The sequence below is a fragment of the Mytilus californianus genome, unplaced genomic scaffold (genome assembly GCF_021869535.1).
Source record: "Mytilus californianus isolate M0D057914Y unplaced genomic scaffold, xbMytCali1.0.p SCAF_8, whole genome shotgun sequence".
NCBI classification, from domain to species: domain Eukaryota; kingdom Metazoa; phylum Mollusca; class Bivalvia; order Mytilida; family Mytilidae; genus Mytilus; species Mytilus californianus.
In genome coordinates this window covers 47,261,774-47,288,226 of record NW_026262734.1, presented here as the reverse complement: position 1 = coordinate 47,288,226, position 26,453 = coordinate 47,261,774, and the positions used below count along the sequence as shown (strand labels likewise).

Sequence of the window (26,453 nt, the reverse complement as noted above, 5' to 3'; positions counted from 1 at the left end):
TGACTTGGAGAGTTGTTTCATTGGCACTCATACCACATCTTATCATATCTATCAAACAAAATATATTCTTTTTTAGATGTTATTGATTTAAACGATAGCTACAACATTTGTATACAATATCAAATAAAACAGGATTTATTTCTTTAAATACAGGAAAAACCAGTCCGTTATTTTATATCCTTTAATATAAGATGTTCGGTTGCTGTTTTTATAAAGTTTACTATGCATCTCTTATCTAGCTTAAACAATACAAAAAGTAAAATTAAGAAGATAATAAGCGTATTTTTTTTTTAGAAATTGTAGAAAATATTGTGACGAACATTTAATGGTTGGATATTCATTGTATTTAATCATGTAGGGAGGTGATATAATCTTTTACCACAGACATACATTAATATTCATGTTTTCACACATCAACAACTTCGAATATGTTACTATACTAACTGTTTCTTTTGAATTTAAAAACAAATCTTGTGAAACCAATTTTGCATTTTACAGTGCAACCAACAGCATATTAAGATACGTAACAAAATACGCAAACTTCTTTCAAATCTGAATTTGTTTCAGTATAAATCAAGGATTGCTGAATATACACAAAATGTGCAAAAACCAGTTTGAAGAGTGAGGAGCCTATTTCTGATTGGTTATGGTGATTGAAACTATACAAAATTTAACATATAAAAAGAAAACCATTTGGTAAGGCTGTATACTGTAACGGAAGTTCAAGGTAAGTTTTATTTTGTTTCAATTTACTTGAAAACAATGCATCCATCTTGTCCATATCCTATATTTAATACAGTCTATTCTTTCCCATTATTTTTGTAAGATTATAAGTTGATTTTATAAATTTATACAACAGTAGTTTACCTATCTTCAAATTTCTCCAATAAATTTAAAAGAAAAAAAACCAAAGTAACAACTACAAACTAGGAGAATAAGCTAGTGTATGATGCTGTCTATGCATGACGAATAAGATCACATCTGTAAAGAGTTTGTTCTTCGACAGAGGCACAGAGTTGAGGAAACGCATACTCTACTACCATAAGCACAAAGGTGTGCACTTCTGAAATATCTTTTAAAGTACTGTGCATTAAGTCAATTAAGCGGTATTTCGGACGTAAGAGAAATTACATGCATTTAGAACTCATTACGATAAATCTGAATATTCAAATTATTATTCACCAAGCATGTAATTACTTGCAGTTGTCTCTCGGTTTTTGTCTCCTTCACTTCTTTTATCCCGAATATCCGTTTTGTCAAAGATAAGCCTGTGATTGGTATTATTGAGATGCCTTATACAGTGTCAAATAAATGTATTGAGATTCCCCTCTTTTCAATTATGCTAGGGATTTTTAATTGTACTAGTTTTACATATCATTTTGAAATAGAATGATTGAGAATAGCTTTTGGGAAATTGCAAATTACAGTTGAAACAATCAGTATTGATATAAATGAACGCATACATATATTTTTTTTTTCTAAAATCAAACTTTCAGTAAAACATTAGTTTAATGTATCTCTGATAATTTAATATGTTTAATATATAAGAATACACCCCTCCCCTAATAATAAACTTTAATATAAACTTTTTCGTCAAGTGATATTACTATTCTAGTAATCGTACTGTTTTATATATTTTTCTTTAATGATGCAATGGTTCATAGACTGCTACTTTGATACAAGCTCGAACATATACTCTTTTATCACACATTAATAAACTAAATATCAACAAACATAAAAATGTATCGTTGTGGTCTAGAGTATAAGCTATCTCAATGTTGTGTAGTACTTTTCTATTTTAGAAAACAATTGATAATGAGGGATGAAGTAATATTTAGCTGTTTGCTTCTGACAGTCTGTGGTAAGGCACTTATGTTAAAAATTATACTAAAAAAGTAAAACAAAAAGTTACTTATGAACATTTCATAAAAGTTATTTTACTATTAGTTGAAAATGTGTCTATTTACATTTGACGGACATGAAAGCATTCTTTTGTTTCGTCACTGTCTGCAAAGAAGAGTATATAACCAATTAATATAAATAGAAATGTATTTTCGTGGACCTGAAAATTTCTTCGATCTTAAATCTTAAATATCTCCCTTTTGGTCGATTATATTGTGTTATTGTATAGACTTCATTGTTTGCAAATGATTATTATCATCATAGTTATTGTTCAAAAGAGTGTAATTTGCGAACTCTTACAGAAGGTTTTTTTGGCAGATTATTTTGAAGTCATATTGTGAAATCATAATTAGGATATATCTACCTATGTGACTAGAGTATATCATATATTCATTTCCATTGAAATTAATATCATATTGAATGTTTTTAAAATATTGTTACATTATCAAGGCTACACATGGCTCTTAGCATACCTCTTCCTTTTGCTTATTGGGCATTTAGTTCAAACAATATTTTATTATGAAATTATATACATCTTGTATTATATAAATTCCCATTATGGCAAATAGGATTCAGAAACAAGCAACAAGTGTTTATATTAATCGGTCTCCTTGTTGAATTGGATACAATATACAAAAAAAAAATCAAAACTACAAGTTTACATGCTCTGTTACATGATACAAATATAGTCAATATCAGTTGAGTTTCATGATGAACCGGGAAAAAAGAAAAATGCAACTATTAAGATGAAATACTTACAGATATTTTGTGTAAATTATTAGTTTGTAAACCTTTTAGATTGAAAAATGAAACTTTGTACCATAAGAAATAAACTTATGTAATATTTGAGCCGTTTAATAGTAATTCAGTGTCTATTGGTACAGTTAATTGTAGGCTTCCAAATACATTGCTTGTCTTATGTCCGCATATAATGGGCAAAATGATTTAGAAAAAATGCGAATTAGTTTAACCCCTGAAATGGCAAAAGAATGATACCACTTTCATTTCTATTTCAACAGACGTCTTTTATCTGTTATAATGATTGTGGCTTCATATTTTCCCTTTAGATGGTCACACCCGGGATGTAGATCAATTAGTCTGAAAAAAAATGAAAATGGAATAATTCAGACATTAGAAAAATTCTCGCTTTTCGATACAACCCTGCATTGATATTTGCCTATTTTCTACAACATTTGTTTTTAGTACTACATCAAACCGTATACTTTCTAAACATGACCTCCTCAAATGATTACAACTTTGTCCTTTATTTATGACAGCTATATTTTTTTTTGGTCAAGAAAATATTTTCGGAAAGGACTCCCTTTATCCTCATAAGAAATTTTACAAACCCGTCTGGTTACAAATTATATGAGGATTTTCCGATTTTGGAGAAGAGAGGATGAACTAATTATCACATTTGAATTATATATGCTTACTTTAAATATAAAACATGCCTGGTTTGACAAATTTCTCGGCCAATAAGCCCAAAGTTTTAAGTGCATGTGAGTTTTGATCCAATTATCGAATGGAAGTGGTTGTGATAAACATGCCAACCCCATCTGACTTTCCTGTATAAAAAATACTTTTTGTTACATTACATACGACAGCGATAATGTTATATTGACAAAATTTCAACATTAATATTAGGTTTTTTTTCGAGCAATCCTTAGATTTTATGAGACTTATCTTGCGCATGAAAGGTATGCGTTAAGCACATATATTACTAAAACAGTGATATTGAGAATTTCTAAATAATATGTGTAAGACAAACTTTACGTATATTACCCTCTCAAAGTAAAAACGAGTATTAATTACAACTTGATTAACACCTTCAAGATGTATCAAGTATTTTCATACCATATTTCAATTTCCGCATTTTAAATCTAACGTTACGATTTGGGTTCTAGTCTAGTGTGGAAGGCGGCACGGTAACAGTTAGTTATTATTACCATTGCTTTTGGTGTTTGGTTTATTTATTTTCATTGTCAATCTCCCAACATCTCATCTCAATTTGAATATAATGAATTTAGAATTCAGCGTTTGTTATGTTGATTTTGACCAATTTGCATTATTTACTATCATGTCAATTTGAGTTTAGAAAAACAGATGTATGAATAAAATAATATAGCGTCGGTAAAAGTGAATAACACTGAGCACTAAAAGGTTTGGAAAATCTACAACACGTTAACAATAGTGCCCAAAACTGTGCACTAAAAGGTTTGGAAAATCTAATTCCCGTTAACAATAGTGCCCAAAACTGTGCACTAAAAGGTTTGGAAAATCTAATTCCCGTTAACAATAGTGCCCAAAACTGTGCACTAAAAGGTTTGGAAAATCTAATTCCCGTTAACAATAGTCCCCAAAACTGTGCACTAAAAGGTTTGGAAAATCTAAAACACGTTAACAATAGTGCCCAAAGTCATCATATTGAGGGGGGGGGGGGGGGGGGGGGGACAGCTGTATGAATAAAATGATATAGCGTCGGTAAAAGTGAATAACACTGTGCACTAAAAGGTTTGGAAAATCTAAAACACGTTAACAATAGTGCCCAAAACTGTGCACTAAAAGGTTTGGAAAATCTAAAACACGTTAACAATAGTGCCCAAAGTCATCATATTGAGGCGGGGGAGGGGGCTATTGAGTGGAGGCTTTTATGTTTTTAATAGCAAAAACTGAATACTCTTACAATAATCCCAAAAGAACTTGCACTTTGTTTTGCGTTTTTCAAGAATGAATACCACAATACGGCTTTCCTGTATAATTTTTAGGAATGGCAATTCAAAAGAGAAATGTAGATCTTGAAGAAATATATGGCAGAAATAATGATTTAGAAATAAAAAAAAGATATGACTTCAATGATATCCTAATCAGAAATCGCAGGTAAAATATATGCTTTAGATGATTTAGATCAATTCAATGTTGATTAAATTTGTAATTTTAGTTTTCGGTGGGCTATAAACTTCAATTAATAAAATACTTGTACATGTAAAGTTAAAATGAGGCAGAATTTGATGAAAGATTTATAAAAATTCCTTAATAAGTGGAAAATAAAAAACAGACGACCAATGTACCATGAAAAACAAACTACGAAAAAAAAAAAAAAAAAAACACTACTAAATGAGTTTTATTCTTAAGCGATCACTTGTATCTTAACGTTACTGAAAAGTATGAACAACAAAACAATAAGTGATGATATTAAGTCTTTCAGAATTATATACAGCGGTAAATTCAGTAATGCTCGGACATTTTGCTTGCAGTCAATAAAGTACGTTCAGTACCTTTACAGACACTATTGTATGTTGTTAATGTGAACAGTTAATTATTAATTACTGAAGGCACTGAACATTGAGTGTACAGTTCCTAATCGACTGCAAGCAAATTGTCTGAATAGTACTGAATTTTCCGCAGTGGATAAGTCTAAAAAATTACTTAAAGACCGAAAATGACTTAATAAATACTGTAAATTCAGAAATTATTGCGATGTTTTTATTATTGCGAAAAATGCGACAGGGTTATAATCGGAATAATTAAAACTCGCATTTTGAAATTTGTTATATGAACCCCAACAGGATTTTTCTGAATTTCGCAAAAATTAAAATCGCATTTTAGTCTAAAATGACAAAACCGCAATAATAAATGCACGCAATAATTTCTGAATTTACAATAATCGTTTCTGAGCCTTCTGATCGAAATGACCATTTCAAATCATAAATGGTATAATGGTTAAGCGTCTACAAAACACTACATTCAAAGCTTACTGAAAAAAGATAAGTTATAATCTATATTTGAATTCCACAATTACACAGCATACACTTAAATTAGGTCAATAGTCATTTTACAGTGAGTATTTATATCTCATTTTTCATTTCGTTACTTGCAAATAGATATGTTACAAATAATTTGATAGTCAAGTGTCATTTATATATATTTTTTACATTGATATTTCGTGGAATTTTCAAACTAGATGATTTCAGTTTTTTTAATTGACAGCTTTTCATGATGAAGCAGTATCATACCATCTGCCCAAGTCTTTGTCGATTCAATCATGACTAAATATTTGTGAAAGTTATTATTAGTTCGAACGTTTATCGATTACCATCATGAGTTGGTGGATAATAACAGGGTTTCAGTTTCTAAGCTCACTGGAGACATGTTTCATAACAGATCGATGTTAAAAATATACGAAATGGAGGTGAGGGGGGTTGGGGGTTGTGGGGGGGGGGGGGGGAATTCTTTTTCTTATATTTTTCATAGTTTTACGGTCAACATCACGAATTTGTTGACCAATAGGATATGTCAGTGTCTAAACGCACTAGCGATGTGTTGTAATGGTCTTAGATCTTTAGATAAAAGAAAAGTCGTTTAATCTGCAATTTTAACGATTTGTCTTATTCCCAATTTTAACATTTTGACCGATTTGGATTTGCTTCATTGGTAAAGCTCGCAAAGGAGACAATATACCAACCGAAGCACCCGTTCTCGCATACTTTGGAGTGTATGCGCTTCCCTAAGTTTTTGTTTGTTTGTTACCTTTATTTTGTCTGCTTTATGTGCCACTGTGGAGCAGGATCTGCTTTTCCTTCAGGAACACCTGAGATCATCCCCAGTTTTTGAGAGGGTTCGTGTTGCTTAGTCTTTTTTTTTCTATGTTGTGTTTTGTGTACTGTTGTCTATTGGTCCATTTTTTTTGTTTAGCCATGGCTTAAACAGTTTATTTTCGGCTTATGAGTTTGAATGTCCCTTTGGTATCTTTCGCCTCTCTTTCAAGTGATTAATGAGATTTGAACATTGGTATATTGCTATTGCCTTAATTTCTACATTGCATTAAGATCATTACTAATTTTTTTTTTACAGGAAAAGGTGGAGCATTGGAAGTGGCAATAAAGGCGATCAAAACTCTGCAAGTGGAAATAGAAACATCGACAATACAAATACAAAAAAGAGCAAGAATACAAATGCGGTAGGTGCTGGAAATAAAAGAAATTTTGCTAGGAAACGAAATTTGAAAATCTGTAAAAAATGGAGCATAGGAAGTAACTATAAAGGCGATGGAAATACAGCAGATAACAACACTAATATTGACAGTATATCAAAAAACAACAAGAATAAAACTACAAATGAAATTGGGGTAGGAAATTTTGAACATTCTAAAGAAAAAAGTGACTGGAGTATCGGCAGTAACAACGAAGGAAATAAAAATTCCGCAAATGGCAACAAAAATATTTGCAATAACCAGAAACATAATTACAAGAATACAAATGTATTTAAGGCTGGAAATGTCAGAAACAATGGAAGGAAACGTGGCTGGTCATATAAGAGAAAAAGAGGGACAAGAAAGCCATATCAGAGAAAACATGCGATAAAAGGTTAAAACTAGAATAATTTGGACAAGAACACAAATGTATTTGAGGTTGGTGACTTCGGAAACTTTGATGGGAAATAGTATTTTTATGTACGCTGTTTCGATTGTTGTTTTTTCGAAATTATAAATATGGTCCCAGATCAAAGGTATTCCAGATTTTGACTTACTCAGCCGGATATAAAAATTCATGTGTGCAAAATATATGATTACCAATAAAACGGTAGAACGTTTTTGGTAAAAGTAAAAAGAATTATATCAAACTAATAATATGACTTAGATAAACCGTTTGTTTTATAAGCATATAAGATTGAAAAAAAGTAGGAGAAATTAGATAACAATTGTATAGTTGTATAAGCAAAACCTTTCTTTATTTTTCCTTTTTAATTTTTTGATTCGATCGTCACTGATGAGTCTTTTGTAGACGAAACGCGCGTCTGGCGTACACAATCTTAATCCTGGTATATATGATGAGTTTATTTATAGGTAGTGCATATGATTGCTTTAAAACAGACAGTATTGAAAACTAAACTTCGTTATTTAATTAAATTGTCCTATTCAATTTAATTGTCTTTTCTTTGACAGGTAAAATAAATAATCTTAGATGAGGACGTTCAACATCAAGTTTTCTTTTCTTTGCGCATGAAATTAAATATTATAATACATTAATGAATCTTGTATTTGATTAACTGTTGTGTATTAGTTGTTTGCAAAAAAAATATTACTAACAAGTAGACCATATTTAGATATATGATTTATATTTGCTATTATTTTGAGTAAATAAAAAATTATAATCTAAGAAAGATAGAAATATTCATAACAATATATCATTGTTTCCATCGTTAATATTGACCTGAACATGAATAAAATGTTTGCAACTGGACGTAAAGCAAACACCAACCAATTAATCTGTCGTATATATAAAACATTTTAACTGTATATACATATATGTTATCGTCGATTTTTTCACCTTTTTATAGATGTGTGTAATATTTCAAAACTGCTTATTACTTGCTTTATTGTAATAAATTTGATTCTTCAAATAGTTGACGTTTTCATTTTGTGTTCTTTTAGAGAATTTCACAAATAAAAAGTTCCTAAATTCGTTTATAAGTGTTCATTTGATCTGTTGTGTTTACCATGTCCCCTTGCGTTAGCAGCGATATATAGAGATTAATACATGGTAAAATCCGAAACACATGCTGTATCAGCCTGAGTAAACAATATCAGCCAGAGGGCTGAAGGCCCGAGGGCTGATATTGGTTGAGGGTGATACAGCATGTTATACGGATGTTATCATTTATTAATCACTTTATCATATATTTGAATAGAGGACTTTAGTTTTTCCAAATTGAAGTCTTCTTCCGAAAATTATATTGGTTGCTGATTGATATACTATCCAATATAGATTTGAAATCACACAGTAGGCAGACCCAGGGCCGACTTTTCATGTTGCACTCATTGACCAGTACTGCAACAGCACTACTTTTGCATTCAGGCTCCTAAAAGAATGTACCAGTGTGTATGGTGTACCACCAAAATGAAGATGTAAACAAGTAAAACATAATGTATTAAACAGTATTAGTTCTCAGTATTTCATTTTAACTTTCATGTGTGCTTGTTCTAAGCAATTACGGTTCATCTAGTGCTGTTGATATCTGTTTACTGTTTTTATTTTGATTGAATTAATAGTTGAAATGAAAAGAGTAAATGTGTTACATGTATTTTGTTATTTAACTAAAGATCCATGCATATCACCGTAGATACAATTTACCAGTATACATTAACATATAAATTAATTCATGCATGGTGAAACATATCTGCTTAAAGGATCTGCAATCAACACCTACTTCTCCAAATTACTATTTAAAAACACAGATAACGAATTTATAATGTACTCAATAAATGATTTCATATTACAAAATAGTTGCTTTGACTTATCCCTCAAAAAACACAAAATTTCTAAATCGAAAACAATTATTTAATTTTAAGAAAGCCTACATAAGTATCAGGCCATTGTGGCCACACAAGTAGTGGTTAATAAGAAGGTATGCATGCTCAACAGTGGAATATAAAAAAAGTAGCTTTTGATGTGTTGATTTGTCTAGGTGCTGATTAGTCCAAATAATTATGATGTCTTGAAAGGCTATTTATTTTTTTTCTGTGACGCCTTCCTACGACTGACAAAAGTATGAAACACATATTTTTTTGCAAAATAAGTTAGTACATATAAAATAGGCGATAAATATATACTTAGATACATAACAATGCGTTATCGCGAAAAAAAGACGGTAAAGGTAAAAATATAGGAAGGCGTCACAGCAACAAATTAAAATAGCCTTTCAAGACGTCATAATCATTTAGACTAAGTGCTGATTTGTCTTGATAACGAACTTTCTTTCTTGAGTGCCGAACTGTCTTTCACGGATGCCGAATTGTCTTGGCGCCGATTTGTCTCGTTGCCAAAGTGTCAGACGAAATGAGAGGGAAAAATCCCATTTTTCTCACTCTGAGATGATCAACTTTTGTTCTTTTTTTTAAATTATACAAAACCAACTAGAATAACCAAGTCCGATATAAAAACAATTTCAAACAAGTAAATTCTGTTTTTCTCCCATTTCCAATGTGACTTTAACCCCTTATCGTCGCTAATTAAATGTGGTAACATTTCGTATCATGCCAGGAAATACAGCAATTGGACTTCATATGTCCAACTTTGACGTCATTCGATATATCACGTCATACCTTGATGACGTTACATTGGAGACCTATAGAAGAAACAGATAAATAATCCTCGGTGCTTTTTTTAAAGAGATGCGGTAATGAACAAGTGCTTGCATAAATTAAATATATGGACACATGTGTTCCTTCGGCAGCAAGAGGGTTAACATGTCCGACATTGCAGTCTGCTGAAATTTCAAGCGGATAACAACTGAAGAGTTCCGAAAACAGTCCCGAAAGGGATTCGATACGGAGTATGTGATACGGGTTTAGCTATGCGATACAGGGTGGATAATACAGACAGGAGAAAAGAACCTTTATTAAATAAACAGTATTTCTGTATTTAGTACTAAATATATGATTAAACTTGTTTATTTTCTTTTGTCTACAATATTAATGGGAATGTATTAGTTACATGGACGAACAAAACTAAATATGTCAGCCTAATGATATAAGTCAGTAATCTGGATTTCAAATGAATATTCCGGTTGTATCGATATTATGCAGTAAAAATTTATATAGGCTATACATGAGACATAAGACAATAATGCTCTGTTCAAAGGGTCTAAGATGAGGCTTTTTCATCACTTGGAATCAAAAACCTACACAGTGACATCATTCAGACTTCAACATCCAGAATCGCATTGCTATATAAATGCAGACAACATGGACAAGGACTACTTATGATATCGCATTTTCATATTTTGAATTACTAAATCTTCATTTAAAAACGAGTATTGTGTAATGATGAATGGCGAATATTGAAGTAAGCAAAGGAATATAATGCAATGTTGAATCGTGTACCCTGCAACGGGACATAATATATGAGATTAACATCTTCATTACTGGTCTTTTTTTTGAAATATTGAGTGTTATCGCACTCTTTCTATTCAAATTAATAGCAATAAAAACTTGTGCAGATGAACGTAATAAATAACATTAAAACTTATATATTATGATTATTATAAAAACCAGAAAGCCGAATCCTATTATAGGAGATTAAAAGTTTAAATATATCATGTAACCGAAACGACAAGCGATACAATTAAAACTATTTCTTATCAAAACAAAATCGTATATACAGGCAGTAATCAAATTACAGACATGCGATTGCTGTAGTTTTTGATATACAGTGCTAGTTATCATCCAACAAATTGTAATTATCAATTTTTTTTTCTTTTAATGCTTAAGTTTAAGTCACATTCGATGAAGGCCGGTGGTTTTGTTAAGAGTGGTTTGAAACTTATGTCGAATGTGGGTCATTTCTTCATAACTAATTGAAGATAAACCATTCCCTCAATAATTCTAAATAAATGAATATTTCCGGGATTGTCTTGCGTTTCCCTTGATATGCTTTTTCTGTTTTCATGATTTGATCGAATGCTATGCTATAAATTTTCGTATTTCTTTTAAGAACTTTATATTTCTCCAGCACTTTACTGTTCCAGAAATTATTATTTTGTAAAGACTACGCTGGAAAGTTAAAATCTATGAATATGTTTGCATGTATAATATAAGAAATTGTTATTTGTTTCGTTGGGATTTTTATTTTTATGTTTAGATACTATAATTATTATATTGTTTACAATGAAAGTTCATTTGAAAGATCGAATACTATGAGTCCAAAAAACGAAACAATAAATCATCGTATTAACTTAATTAGAATATTTTGAAAGTTATAAGTTAATGTAATATATTGGCTGACATTGATAGCTTTTTTACTTACTAATATAAGTTTATGGGCGTTCAAATTCCTAACACTGTATATTTCATCGACGAAATAGAAGTCACGGTTACAGAAATTATACACCACCTGCTGTTCACACCGTTACAATTGATAGTCTGTAATCGTCTGTTTAAAAACCTTTAGAAATTCACCATATCAGAACTAAATTATACTCCATTCCATTATCTAAACTTTATTTACTATTTCAAGAGTCCCAAAATACTTCCGTTATTGATTCTAATTCTGTTTTGTATTGATTAGTTGCAATGATTATGGACATTGCTAACCATAGACTATTGAAACCCGTATCAACTACTTCCAAAAATGAGGAAAAACGAAATGTTTTTAAAGTAGAATTTGCCAAGGTTTAGAGGCTTATCAATATTAGCAATATTTTCCACCAGAAATCTGTACAAAAACTATACCTGATTACTTAAAAAATAAAGCTACCCCTGTAATTTTATATACTTTCACCAAGTCTATTGCATTCAATATTTTCAACCAGAAAAGGGTTTTAAAGGCCTTTAACTTCAAAGATGTGAAATCCAAACCTCCGGATTGCTCATGTGCATCGTCAAAATACAATTATAGTCCAGCTGGTCATGTTATTACTGGCGACCTTGGCATCGTTACCAATGAATAACTAACTAAAGAGAATTGTTAGCCAAGGGATCAAAATATAGACTTCCCCAGCCCATCAACAGGAAAAAGAACTTCAGGTTACTGATGGATGCAGTTGAGGACTATGCTAGCAAATGGGTTAAGCGCGAACCAGACGAACCAGAACTGGACACTTTGTCTGAATGGATCAAAGCTATTCGATCATGCATTCAGAGCCGCATTCAAAAACTACGATGTACTATGAGCACAAGGGTTTCTAACCAATTCAAGATTCCGGAGGTTGTGGATGCTTCATCCTCTTTGCATGACAAATATGTCGTTGTTCCAACAGATAAAGCCTCCAATAATATTGTCTTTGTATGTAAAAATCATTATTTGCAATGTCTCACAAAAGAGCTTGGAATAAAAAGCACAACTGGTAATCCTACATATTCTTTAGCATCATTTACAAAGGATGAATTTTTTCAAAATCACAAATCTGTCCTTCTTTCTTTTGGTTTTAACTTACAAAAAACAGAGAAAATCTACCGTCATTATACTGGATACCAAAACTTCACAAAACTCCGTATAAAGAACGATACATAGCTGAATCATCAAGATGTTCGACTAAACATATTTCTAAAGTGCTGATTTACTATTCTTTCTACAGTAAAAGATGGCCTTCAAAAATATTGTGATGAGATATATTCAACCAGTGGTGTCAAGTGGATTCTCAAAAGTTCTAAAGATCTACTGCTAAACCTTTGATCACAATCTCTGCAATTTTGCAGCAACATAATGCCCTATGATTTTTCTACGCTTTACACTACTATTCCCCTTGCTCAATTGAAACATCGACTTGACCATCTCATTAAACAGAGCTTTTTCTAAAAAAATGGGAATCGTAGATATAAATTTCTTGTTTTGGGTAATAATAATTCTTATTTTGGGAAGAACCACACTGATTCTATCAGAAAATACACTGAAGATGATATTATCAAAATGCTGGACTTTTTAATCGACAATATATTTCTTCAGTTTGGAGGATTGCTATTTCAACAGACAGTCGGTTTTCGAATGGGTACTAATTGTGCACTCCTTCTGGTCGACTTGTTTTTGTACTCGTATGAAGTAGAATTCATTCATAACGTTCTAAAAGACAAAAAGACAAAGCACCTTGCAAAATTCTTTAATTTTACTTTCAGATATATTGATGATGTCCTATCACTGAATAACCCATCTTGAATCTCATATATCCCAGTGAACTTGAAATTAAGGATACTACTGATACTAGACGGACTGCTTCATACCTTGATCTTTTCCTCAATATTGACAAAGATGGACGACTTCACACTAAAATCTATGACAAACGGGATAATTTCAACTTCCCAATTATCAATTTCCCTTTTCTCAGCAGTAACATACCCTCTGCTCCGTCGTATGGTGTTTACATATCTCAATTGATACATTATGCTCGTACTTGTTCACACTATACGGACTTCATATACAGGAGTGTGCTCCTTACGCAGAAACTGCTCCAACAGAGTTGTGAGGAGGAAATATTAAAAATGACACTCGTAAGTTCTATGGACACCACCACGAATTGGTTGATCTATACGATGTGTCTGTGTCTAAACTAACTAATGACATTTTTACCACGTCTTATATTGTGGTTTAACATCTATGTCGTCTGTCTTCTCAGTACCGAACGTGACCTATTCCCGAATATGACTGTTTTGCCGAGTGTGAATTTGCATTGCTATACGACGTGTCTTGGTATTTATACATCCAACATTCATGTATTTATTTATGATGTTTCTGTTGTGGTTTCTGTTGGGTACTGTGTTATGTCTTATCGTTTGTGGTTTGAATTCTGTATTTTCGGTACATTTCACATATGTCTTATTTGTCAGTATAGTCGAGTTAATTTCCATTTTCCATGGATAAAGTTTTGTGTTAGTCCAAATAATAATGACGTCGTCACAGCATTTATTTAAAATAGCCTTTCAATACCGTCATAGTCATGATAATATGGGTCAATATCCCTAATGGACCTTGAGATGAGGAACACAGATTTATAACTCTCATTAAAAAATTAGTCCGCCATACAATTGTGGAAGCTGTGATTTTAAAAATTGACATAAATGAACTAGGACTTTTGTTTTATAGAGCTGATGTGATGTGAAAAAAAGAATAAAAAAATTAAACCTGAACAAATAATTACAAAAGACATATTCTTTAATGATTTTTATGGTCAGAATTTTTGGATTATTTCCTGAGGAAAGTGACATTTTTCACCATCTTTCGGGGTTGGGCACTTGACGGGAAAACGAATCACACTTACCACCCCGAAAATCGCACCACACATGTGCAAGTGGCTCAGCTTCAAAATGAGCCATCAACATATCCACGTTTACGATATGGCCTGAGCAACAGAAGAAAACGTTAACATTACCGCCTATGGAGAATCTATTACGCATATTGCCCCAATTTGTGCCCTTGAATTTCAAAGGTGATGGAGTGTTTTATGGCTCAGTGACCACAATTTAGGATGATAGCTGCTGAAATCAAGGTCAGTTACACTCTTTTAGTGCTAATTAAACAATACAAAATGGCTTCCCAAACTTTTGATTTTTATCAAAAATATACTAATGTTTTGTTGTTAAATAGCATTGATGCAGAAAATGGGTCATGTAAAATCTGGACAGGGGCCATTCAGATGAAAAGAAATTATATTTTAAGGATGCTAAATGTGGCTTATCCAAATGGAAAAAGGACAAAAATGAATGTTGCACGCTTAGCAAAAATGTTACAGTTAAAAACAATTGACATTGATAGAAATTTAGATGCCTCGCACCTCTGCCAGAGTGCCTTGTGTGTTAATGCTGACCATATTATTTTTGAGCCCCATGATTTAAATAACCACCGTAAGGTCTGTGTAACTTCACAAAAATGCACCACTCAAGAACTGCATGGCACAACATATCGTAACTGCATGTTGCATCTTAAACTGTGGTTTGTTCTATTTTTAATTCTAAAATTTAAGTCTCCGAGGTGACATATTGCAAACTTTCTCTATGCATGAATCATTTACTCAAATACAAGTTTCTTACACTGCTAAAAAAATGAAAATGGGATAAAAGCCCTCCCTCTCACCCACCAAGACACTGAAACAAACATGCATGTTTTATATTAACCTGAGGTAACACATTTTACGGCTTGTTTCACGAGTGTTTACCTTTTATTGACATAGGAGGGGGAGTAACTCTTGTTGTTTACAAATGTATTTTTAACTGTGTCAGGAAATTGGGACATTCAAACCACATGAACCAACTAAAGTAAGCATGCTTTAAAAGAAATCTTCAATATAAAAACCAAACAAATCAAACAAAAACTACAAAATTATAAAATAAGGATATCAAAAGTAAAATAAAAAGCTAACAGAACTAAAATAGTTGCAAATGGAAGTAAATATGGACATGATTTTATTTTATTTTATTTCCTTGTATGTTGTTTCGATATGTGTGCATGTTAGGAAAAATAAATGTTTATGCAATACATGTGTGTTAATTTGCATGTATGATGCTGTGTGTGGTATGTTTCAATGTCTTTGACCGTTATCCCATTTTCAAAACAGTTAAAATGAAACAAACTCTTTATTATAAAAATACAAATAACTCAAAACAACATGCACATGCATATTACTGAAAAAGATTTTGATTTGTCATCACAATAATTTAAATAACATTTATTAATCCCTGTAATCATTGAAAATAAATAAATAAATAAATTGATACATGTTGTAATATTTCCTGAAATACTCCTGAAAGAAAAATGGAAATTGTGACCTTGTTAATCTAGCCAAAAACTACAACCAGGCTGTGGAACAAACTCTTTGCAGCTAGTTATCTGACTAAGCTTTGGTTCTAACTGATGTTTTTTGTAACCGTAATTTCGCTTACTTTTATTAAGCAGAAAATTAATAGCCTGCCTTTTACGAGCCTGTAACCTTCGATATTTTACTTTTGAACCTTTTTAATATGCACAATCATATATTTCAAGTTTACGTATTTTTTCAGAGCTACTGCAGCACGAGACTTTTTACCCATTGTGCAGCCAACAGCTTTCAGAGTTTTAACCAAGGCAACATCTCTATTATTATTTACTTTCAAGACTGCTGCAGATGCACGACCTATGGCATTGCGGGAGAAATTCTTATTTTTGGGTAGGTATTTGGAAATAGTTCTATTTACAGACTCACATTTGTTAGTATTACTGAAAAATTTCATTTGATCTAACGCATTCTGAGTGAGTTTCATTTCTAGCAAGGATTCTATCAATATTTTGTCTCTGTCAGTTGGTATCAGAGACCCATTTTGCAAGCCATGACTATAAAGGTTTATAGATTTATACCACAAGCTTGTTGTTTTACCACCATTACAAAGTGTTATGCTCCATCTACATGTATCACCGCAATTACCGCTGTAGCAATTCACCACAGACCGAAAAATACCAGGCAAGCATTTTGAAATTTTTTGTCGGTCACCATTATACTTCATAAATAATGATTTCATTATACCATGTGACCTTAATTTTATATCATTGACAAAAGCTGTTTTTATATCATTTTTCTGGGCTTTTGTTACTCCAGTGGACCATGCCGACACTAAATTTTGCTCAGATTCCCTCACGGAACTGACTTTGACCCCTATGAATTGTATCGGCAAGTCTGTTTACCGACCATAAAGGACCAAATATTTCTTGCATTGCCTCTTGTAAACCTTTCACACTTTTTGCATCACCATCAGCAAAATGATCAGTAGTGCAATAATCTACAGGTAAATCATTTGTGGCAATTTTTTTACCTATTTCATACCCCAGATCCTTTTCACTCAAAGGATCATACCTATTAGTATTTGCTGTACAATGCTCATGGTTAGGACATTCACATCATAACCTTTACCGCGTAACCATGCACCGACCCAGCATAGTTTGTTTACTAAGTGAAAACCTATTACATCATGACTGTCGGTTTCATTTTCACAGGCAATACCAATTGCCTGCGAGGCATTTTGACCCATTTTATGTCTACTTTTGATATAAATACTCTAGTTAGTCCCATCCATTTGTAATTGTATTGGACTATTTTTATTTAACCCTAAGGTTTCATTTCTCCTTTTAAAATTCTCAACAACTTTTTTAGTTTCCTCATCAGCAAGTTTAACAACCTTGTCACATACATTATTGGTTATTTTTTGCATTGTTGTTCTTGCCATAGGAGGAATACACGAACTGGTCAAAAGTACTCGCGTGCTGTCATTACCTATGTTAGAATTTATTACACCAGTCAAAAACCCATAGTTTATGCTGGCACGCTTGCGGCCAGGACGCCCACTTTCAATTTCTCTAAACAGTTTATATTTTTCTGATATAAACTTACACTTTGTACATTTTAGTTCCCAAATCCAACCGAGACCCCACTGAGTCTCTTGCACAAGTTCAAAATGTGGAACATTACAATGTGGACTTTATATGACAAATTATTAGATTATTCATCATTAAAATGTTTAAATCTCTATCCACTGTTCTATTTTCTGTATTTTTATCCCCTAAATATTCACCCAAATAGTCATCAGACACTTTATATGGACGAAGGAGTTCCACCGTAGTTGCACTCTTTTCAGTCTGAGGTGCTACATATGACTTCTTATGATAACTTTCTTTAGAATACAATTTGAAATCCTTTTCAGTAAGGCGGGGTAACCAGAGGGATTCTGTGGGTGTTTTTGGCAATACATTTGTAGTTGAACGTGGAAATTCATGTTTAGATGATGCAGATGATACTTGCATAGATGGATTTTTTAAAACCTGTGTAGATGGAGCTGTAGATGGAGCAACACCATTGCAATCTTGATTTGTTGCTAGGGAATCATAACGGGATAAAAATGCTTTGTTACCAACCTTAAACTTGTTTCGTTTCTTTTTGCCTTTCATGTTTCAAAATCAATACACTCTGTAAGATGTGTACAACTCTAAATTATGATGTCATAATGCAATGACGTCACAAAAACAATGACGTCACAATGTACTCTTCACCAAAGAAATAACCCATTTTTCCCACTTTCAACACACATACAAAAAAAACCTCTAAAATTCTTATTCCTTGATGGATTTTGAAAACAAGACTAGTTTTGGAAAGGTCTGTGACTAATCTTTACAGTAATGAACATATATTAGAGATATTTATTCAATAAAAAAAAATATAATAGAAAACAAGACTATAAGGGTGGAAAAATTTCTTAAATCTGATAGTTTTTAAGTGAAAAACACTATATGTACATGATTTATCAACAAAAAATGAGGATTTGTAGAAAGTCTGTAAGGTAGAAGAGGCTTATGAATTGCAGTTATACCAATAAAAGTTAAAACAAATGTTTAATATGTAAATTTATAACATATGCTTATTGTGTTTTTTTCTTCCTTAAAAAGGATATTGAACAGTTATTAACATTGCTACCTAAAAGTATTAAAATGACCTTATTTTATTTCAGATATGGCTAAAACTTCACAGAATTGTTCAGAAATGTGTACTAAAGGGATACAAACTGCAACATAAGTGGAATCTGACATTAGCTGATCTAATATGGGTCAATATCCCTAATGGACCTTGAGATGAGGAACACAGATTTATGACTCTCATTAAAACATTAGTCCGCCATACAATTGTGGAAGCTGTGATTTTAAAAATTGACATAAATGAACTAGGACTGGTGTTTTATAGAGCTGATGTGATGTGAAAAAAAGTATAGAAAAATAAACCTGAACAAATAATTACAAAAAACATATTTTTTAATGATTTTTATGGTCCGAATTTTTGGATTATTTCCTAAGGAGAGTGACATTTTTCACTATCTTTCGGGGTTGGGCACTTGACGGGAAAACGAATCACACTTGCCACCCCGAAAATCGCACCACACATGTGCAAGTGTCTCGGCTTCAAAATGAGCCATCAAACATATCCAAGTTTACGATATGGCCTGAGCAACAGAAGAAAACGTTAACATTACCGCCTATGGAGAATCTATTACGCATATTGCCCCAATTGTTTGGACTAGTATTTGAGAATAATTATATGAATTTCAAGATTATATATTCGTTACAAAAATACGTCATTGTTTATGATGTCCTGTGCTGTCGTTAATGGAAGATGTTCGTTGTTATTCTGCTTTTTACATGTTGTAACGACTATTATATTATTTATTTGTGCGTTTCTCTGTGCTGAGTGTTCTTGCGTTTTTTTGTGCTGTATTTCTGTCACGTAGTGTTGTCATTTTAACATTTTTTAACATTGCCATATAAGTGGGAGGTTTGGCTAGCCATGAAGACCAAGTTCAACCTTAGGAATATGGCAGTTGTTATCAAATAGTTCGTTTCTATGTATGTTAGCGTTTGTTTTTGTTGCACTTCTGTGTTTCTGTTGTTCCGTTGTTTTCCTCGTATAGTTGATGTGTTTCCATCGGTTTTAGTTAGCAACCCGGATTTGTTTTCTCTCAATCGATTTATGATTTTTGAACAAGGTATACAACTGTTGCCTTTATTCATTTCAATTCAGTAAAAGGGAGTGGAAAGATACCAAAGAGACATTCAAACCCATAAGTCGAAGATAAACTGACAAAGTAATGGCAAAAAACAAAAAAGATCAAAAGACAAACAACAGTATACAAAACACAACATAGAAAAGTAAAGGCTGAGCAAAACGAACCCAGCCAAAAATCGGGGGTGATCGCAAGTGATCCGGAAGGGTATTCATTTTCTGTTCCACATGTGACACCCGCCGTGTTGCCCATGTAAACACAGACACGGTTATAAGTCTAATTCGGTAGGTTATATTCGGGAAAAGTAGAACGGGATTGTGTTTACGAAATATCTCTTCCCAATTTAGTTTCCTCTTAAATTTAAGTTATATTTTATGAATGTGGTTTTTTTTTACTTTTAAGCATTAACCTTTGGTAAGACAAGTCACAAATAACGCACAAATTATACGTCAAAATAAGATACATAAGATATTCAATTAAAATAAGTTTCGAACATATTAGACAATGTATGCAATAATGTAATATTTGATAACACATGGTTGATGAAATCAACGGTTCCAATTTTTCTTCATCAAATGCACATTTCGACAAATAATAAGTGTCCAGTGAAGCTCGAGGCCCAATATTTGAAAAATCAAAGCGTAATACCAACATATAACGGCTGATAAAACCAAAAAAGGACCAAAACCTCAATAAAAAAAATCAAGATACAGTATATTTCAGGGAGATATACTCCTTGTTTAACGTTTGATACGGTGCTTTTTGTCCGATAATTTTGCTTTTTGTCCGACATTTTTGTTTTTGTCCGTTGCTTTTTGTCTGTTTTGCTTTTTGTCCGATAATTTTGCTTTATGTCCGACACTTTTGCTTTTTGTCCGTTTTGCTTTTTTCCAACACTTTTGCTTTTTGACCGTTGCTTTTTGTCCGTTTTGCTTTTTTAGCTCACCTGGCCCAGAGGGCTAAGTGAGCTTTTCTCATTACTTGGCATCCGTCGTTGTTGATTTTTACAAAAATCTTCTCTGAAACTATTGGCAAAATTTAAGCAAACATGGCCAAAATCATCCTTAGGGTATCTTGTTTCAAAAAAGTATCCGATGACCCCCCAAATAATCAAGATGGCCGCCATGTCTAAAAATAATACATTGGGGTAAAATGTAGATTTTGGCTTATATCTCTGAAACTAAAGCATTTAGAGCCAATCTGACAAGGGGTGAAAATGTTCATCAGTTCAAGATCTATCTGCCCAATAATTTTTCAGACATATCAGACAACGCGTTTTGGGGTTGCTGCCCCTGAATTGGTAATTTTAAGGAAAATTAGCAGTTTTTGGTTTTTATTTGATTGGAGTTTTATTTTTAAGTCGTTATAACGACTAAGCCTACTTGTTATAACGACTTAGCTTACTTGTTATAACGACTTAGCTAACAACTAATCTAACTTGTTTTAACGAATTAACTAACTCGTTTAAACAACTTAACTAACTTGTTTACTTAAAAACTACTTATTGTAAATACACATTTTTTTAACAGAGTTATGTTTGATTATAATATTTTTTTTAATTCATTGATATTTTCCACTTGTATCACATATTGATTTGTAAAATTCAACCGTCTGGGTAACCGAGACTTGTTTCAGATTAGATTTTATTTCTCTTTTCAAGAGTTATAACCAGGGATACAGTCATATTTCTTTGGTTGGTACATGCATACTCTATTGATAAGAAATATACCGAAAACTTAATTACATTAACAGATAAGAATTAAAAGTATCGCATTTCAGTGAGGAGAAAAAAAAACAATAACTTCTACTTTTGCCGCCCTACAGACTTGACCAATTTTAAAATAAACACTGTTGATGTATTTATTTCAAATGTTTCTATTAAAAAAGTGTTTTATATTTAGAAATGCACTATCTGTATCTAAAATATTGTGCACATCTATTTCGTTATAACAATTAAGTATTACTAAATGCTAAGTAGCCTTTTGATTACTTCCCCCCTCTTTTCGAGTTTGTCAAACAACAATGAACAACTTGGCTGACAATGCTGTTGTGTTAACCAAAGTTTCCTTATTACTTGAATAGCCTCGAATGTCTTAACGGTACGCCATTTGGAAATAGTTGCTAGACAATTCCGAAATTTAAAGATTAATACAGTTTATCTCAATAAATAACTACACATGTTTTCCTTGAACTTTACGATAGTGTTCCAAAAATTAAAGCATTGTTTGTTATATTTGTAATGTTTGTAATGTTTAAAAAAAACAAAGTTGTTGGAAATATGACGAAATTATTACCAGACTTAAAAGAAATTTTTAAACTAAAATGTTGCAAAACGGACAGACGGCCGTTCGTATATCAGTGCAAATGGTGACTATATATCACTAGCGGAAAGAAGAAACTGTGCGTATAAGCTATAAAATGTCGTAAATGTATGCACTTCCACATGCAGCAAACGCCGACACCATTTACCATAATAGTAAAACAATTCAAACGAGAAAAACCAACGGCTTGATTGCTGTACAAAACTGTATACGACAAACAAATATGATATACAGAAACAAACAACAACTACTAATTTACAGCTTGAACCCCCGTTCCTGACTTATATTTGTATGATTGTCATATATAATATTTAGCGCGGTTAAACATATTTAGAATTTCAATAACGAAACCATCACACATGGATTATTTGATTTGTTCAATTTCTAAACTACATGTATTATAAAGTTTCGAACATGTTCGTCTAAATCTTTGAATATCCCATGTATTCTACAAATTTGAGAAGGTACACCATTGCTAACACGTTTGAGGATGACAGACTAACTTACGACCAGACTGAATAAGCGTTTGTCTATATTACACGATCTAAAATATTCCTTGTTGTGTAAAACACTCAGAATGCCAACTCCTCACACGTACAAATATCCTTATATCTAGCCTTCTACTTCAACTGTTTATGTCCCCTTTTTTTCTATTTCTTCATTTTCTTTTTTTCACTCATCTAATTATTATGTCTATTTTTATTCAACATTGTATCCATATAAATGCATATGAACGCTTACATATATATAATTATTAAGATATCATATATAAGAGAGAGGCGAAAGATACCAAAGGGGCAATCACACTAAAAAAAGGTCGAAACATACCAACAAAGCCACAACTAAAATGAAAAACAACAAGACACACAACAGTCCACAAAACACAACATTGAAAGATAAAATCTGAGCAACAAGAACCCTGTAAAAAACCGTGATGATTTATGGTTTTCAGGAAGGGTAATCAAATCCTGCTCCCTTTGTGTCGTATTATAATCATATTTTGGACAAGACTTGAGTGTGCCAGGTCCATTAATATTATGTTTAAAAAAGACATATGTTTAACTGAACTTTCGAACCCGTTGACTTGGAAGATCTTTAATCCAAGGGGGTCCTAAATAGTTGCTTTTTGATGACCCTACAAGGAGTTATAATTTAATTCCTTGCGAACACATTCATAAGGACCGAAAATTCCCATCTGCATCTTTTAAAGATTCCGAATATTGTATAAATTGAATGGGATACCCCATTTTAAACCCAGCGTCTCGGAAAACCTTAACTTAGGGCACTAGATAATGATTAAATTTGTAGCTATTAAATGATTATACATGGATTTCTGGCGAAAACATTTATAACGGCCGAATTTAAAGTTTGTCTTGGCTGATAGAAGAAATTTCACAATAAAAAAACTGAAACGCAAAAACGCACAATTGCATGAAGATGTTTATTCAGGACAATAACGTATATACAAAAAAAACAGCAGAAATATATATGAACTACCACCAATGAAGGTTGTAAAATACTATAGGTGATACTTAATGCTTTACGTAATGTTCTTTTTATCTTTTTTTTTGTCGTTAAGAGCAAAAATTGCACAAAAATAAAGGAATCGTCCTTTAACGAAAACAACTCTTGAAAAGTCATCGGCTATTCGTTAATGGCTAAAGGCTATTTATTTCTGAAATCTAAATTTTGTTTCGCTGTTCTGAGTGTTCAAGATGTTACATGCAGCTAAAATATTGGTAAAAACAATTGAAAAAAATACTGGTCTGTATAAAATGTACACAAAAGTAAACGAATGAAACCGCTGGAATGCAGTCCAGGACTCGGATAAGCACATTTAAACAATGACAGCTTACATGAACTGAGTGCCAATAAAAGTCCAACACTTGCTTTTTCAAAAATAAAATCTATATTCAAAATGATAATCTTTAAAAAAAAAAATTGAATATGAAAATTTACAATTCAAACAATAGATCGATATCAAACAAAAATGTTTCATTACCATTTTTCGGCTACAATGGGTATATGAAACATCCAATGTCGAATTATCAACATAGAGTCCTAATAAAGAATGTTTCTGTCATGTTGTGCAACGAAATCTCTACAGCACATGGTAGTGACAACACTAAATGTTTAATAGGATCCCGCGAAAAGCCAGACTTTGGTCCACGAAGGTAGCAAATTGTCTGTGTGACCATCGCTGACGGCTTTTGGTACACATAAGATGGTTGTTGGTTAACAGATATTTTTTTACGCCGGACGGCCATTAACATATCACCAAGGAAAGGTTGCCGTGCTCTGTATTAATTTCCACGCAAACTGATATAGCTCCAAAGGTTTTACCATGAACACCAATGGATACTCGTGTCAATTAGAAAGCCACGCGGAATCAATATCGGCGATGTTTAAGACAAATGCATCGGTCCTGCTGGGCGTTTGTTGCTTTATGTCTCCCTGGCCTATCATTAAAAGATCCCTTTTGCGCAATTCAATTATGTAATTAAAATATACCTTCATGTGCTACTTTAAGAGATAAAAGGGGTCAAAGTTTCGGTTTTTTTGGACATTTCTATCCTTTTGATAGACACACCTAACTTTTTTATTTAAACAGATAAACACAAGCGGATTTTTGTACAAAAATTAAGAAAATCGTCTTTACTCATCTCTTAGTATGTTCAACAAATCTTTGAAAATAGTTAATGTGTAACAAAGTTTCGGAATCTTAGGAAAAACGGCATTTTTGCGGTATATTTATAAAGGGATAAATTCGTATATGCCCGGCAAATAATGACAAATACCAAATTCAATTATTATGTATACATGTATATATATAATATAATCAGCACAACTGTATATTATTGCTTATGAGTATAATATCATCCTACAAATGTCCACTGTGCAGATAACTGCGACTGGTCGATAATATAAGTCCAATGTGCGTGCCGTATGCAGAATGTCGTTCCTCCTCTGGTCGGTGGACAAATTAAATATGAAATGACAAGTGTAAACACACAAGAAACAGATTATTCGGTCTGTACATGTCTGTATTGGTTGAAGGCATATAGTTGCTGATATATTTGTCATTGGAACTCTGATTGAAATTTGTCTTTTGGCATCATACAACATCTCCTTATTTATATTTTGAATAAGATGTCACTGCCAGCGAATATGTATAATAAATGAAAATATTAATGAACTAATGTTTCTGTTTACGTAAAACCAAATATCAACATTTACTCTTCCACCAGACAGTCTGAAATATTTTATAATTATATGATGTACACTTTTGTTTGAGGCTTTCGTTTATTTTCTCACGTGCTGTGTTTGAATTGTTCTTTTCAGTGAAAATTAACAATAAAAATGAATCGAATTTTTGACGGTTTTATTTGTCAGTTATGTTGATCAAGAAAATGAAGTAATGTCCTAGTATGTAAAGTTTTTATTCCACGGTTATACTTAATCTAAAATACTGCTCGTTACCACGACATTCAACTATTTTACCAACCGGCAAGTATGAATGTACATTTGTAAGAATATATTGGGTATAAGTGAAAAGACAGCAACCCCACGAAAACAATATGCAGAAGACATCACAAGACCAACATACAGTCAATAACAGTAGACAGGTTTACCCATATAGTGTATAACAGTTGAGAATTAATTTAACGGAAACAATGAAATATCTGCCATCAACGCCCATTTTATTTTTTATAAAAAAAAAATCTGAATATGCATGTAATATTTGCCACTGGACGTTAAGCAATTATCAATCGATCATTTTCATGAATGACATTATGTTTTGAAGCTCAAAGTAAGTACACATTTATATATAGACCGTAACACGCGAAGCTGTTATACTGTGATTCTTTTTTTTTTTGTGAAGATATTTAAAAATAATGCTTATTCAGAATCTCTATCTCAAGTTAAACATGTTCACTCAGCAAGGTCTGTGTTTAATATGTACTAGGAAATAAGTGTTAAAAAGAGTAAATTTGGTGTGGGATAATTTCAATTTTCCAAAAAAAATATGATCATCAATTGTCGTCTCTAGAGAAGACAGTCATGCAGGCATTACCGTGAAAGTACATGCAAATCTTTCATAGGTATACATACAAGTTATCATGATCTAATTTTATATAATCTTCATGGAAAGCCTATGTCTAAACCTTATGTGCAGTTCTTGTATAGTTTGTCTTTTTTAATGGTAACACGATAGCATGTTTTAAAAC

The 26,453-nt window shown here is 32.2% G+C and overlaps 1 protein-coding gene across 1 annotated transcript in view; it reads left to right on the top strand.

The window, feature by feature from the left end:
• The window catches only part of LOC127712494 (uncharacterized PPE family protein PPE12-like), a 28,756-nt gene extending 20,452 nt beyond the window's left edge, over positions 1–8,304 (top strand). The window contains exon 4 of the mRNA XM_052218958.1: positions 6,757–8,304. Within this exon, the coding sequence (XP_052074918.1) occupies positions 6,757–7,273 (517 nt within the window). The 3' untranslated portion in view covers positions 7,274–8,304. The remainder of the gene's footprint in view (positions 1–6,756) is intronic.
• The last annotated feature ends 18,149 nt before the right edge of the window (positions 8,305–26,453 follow it).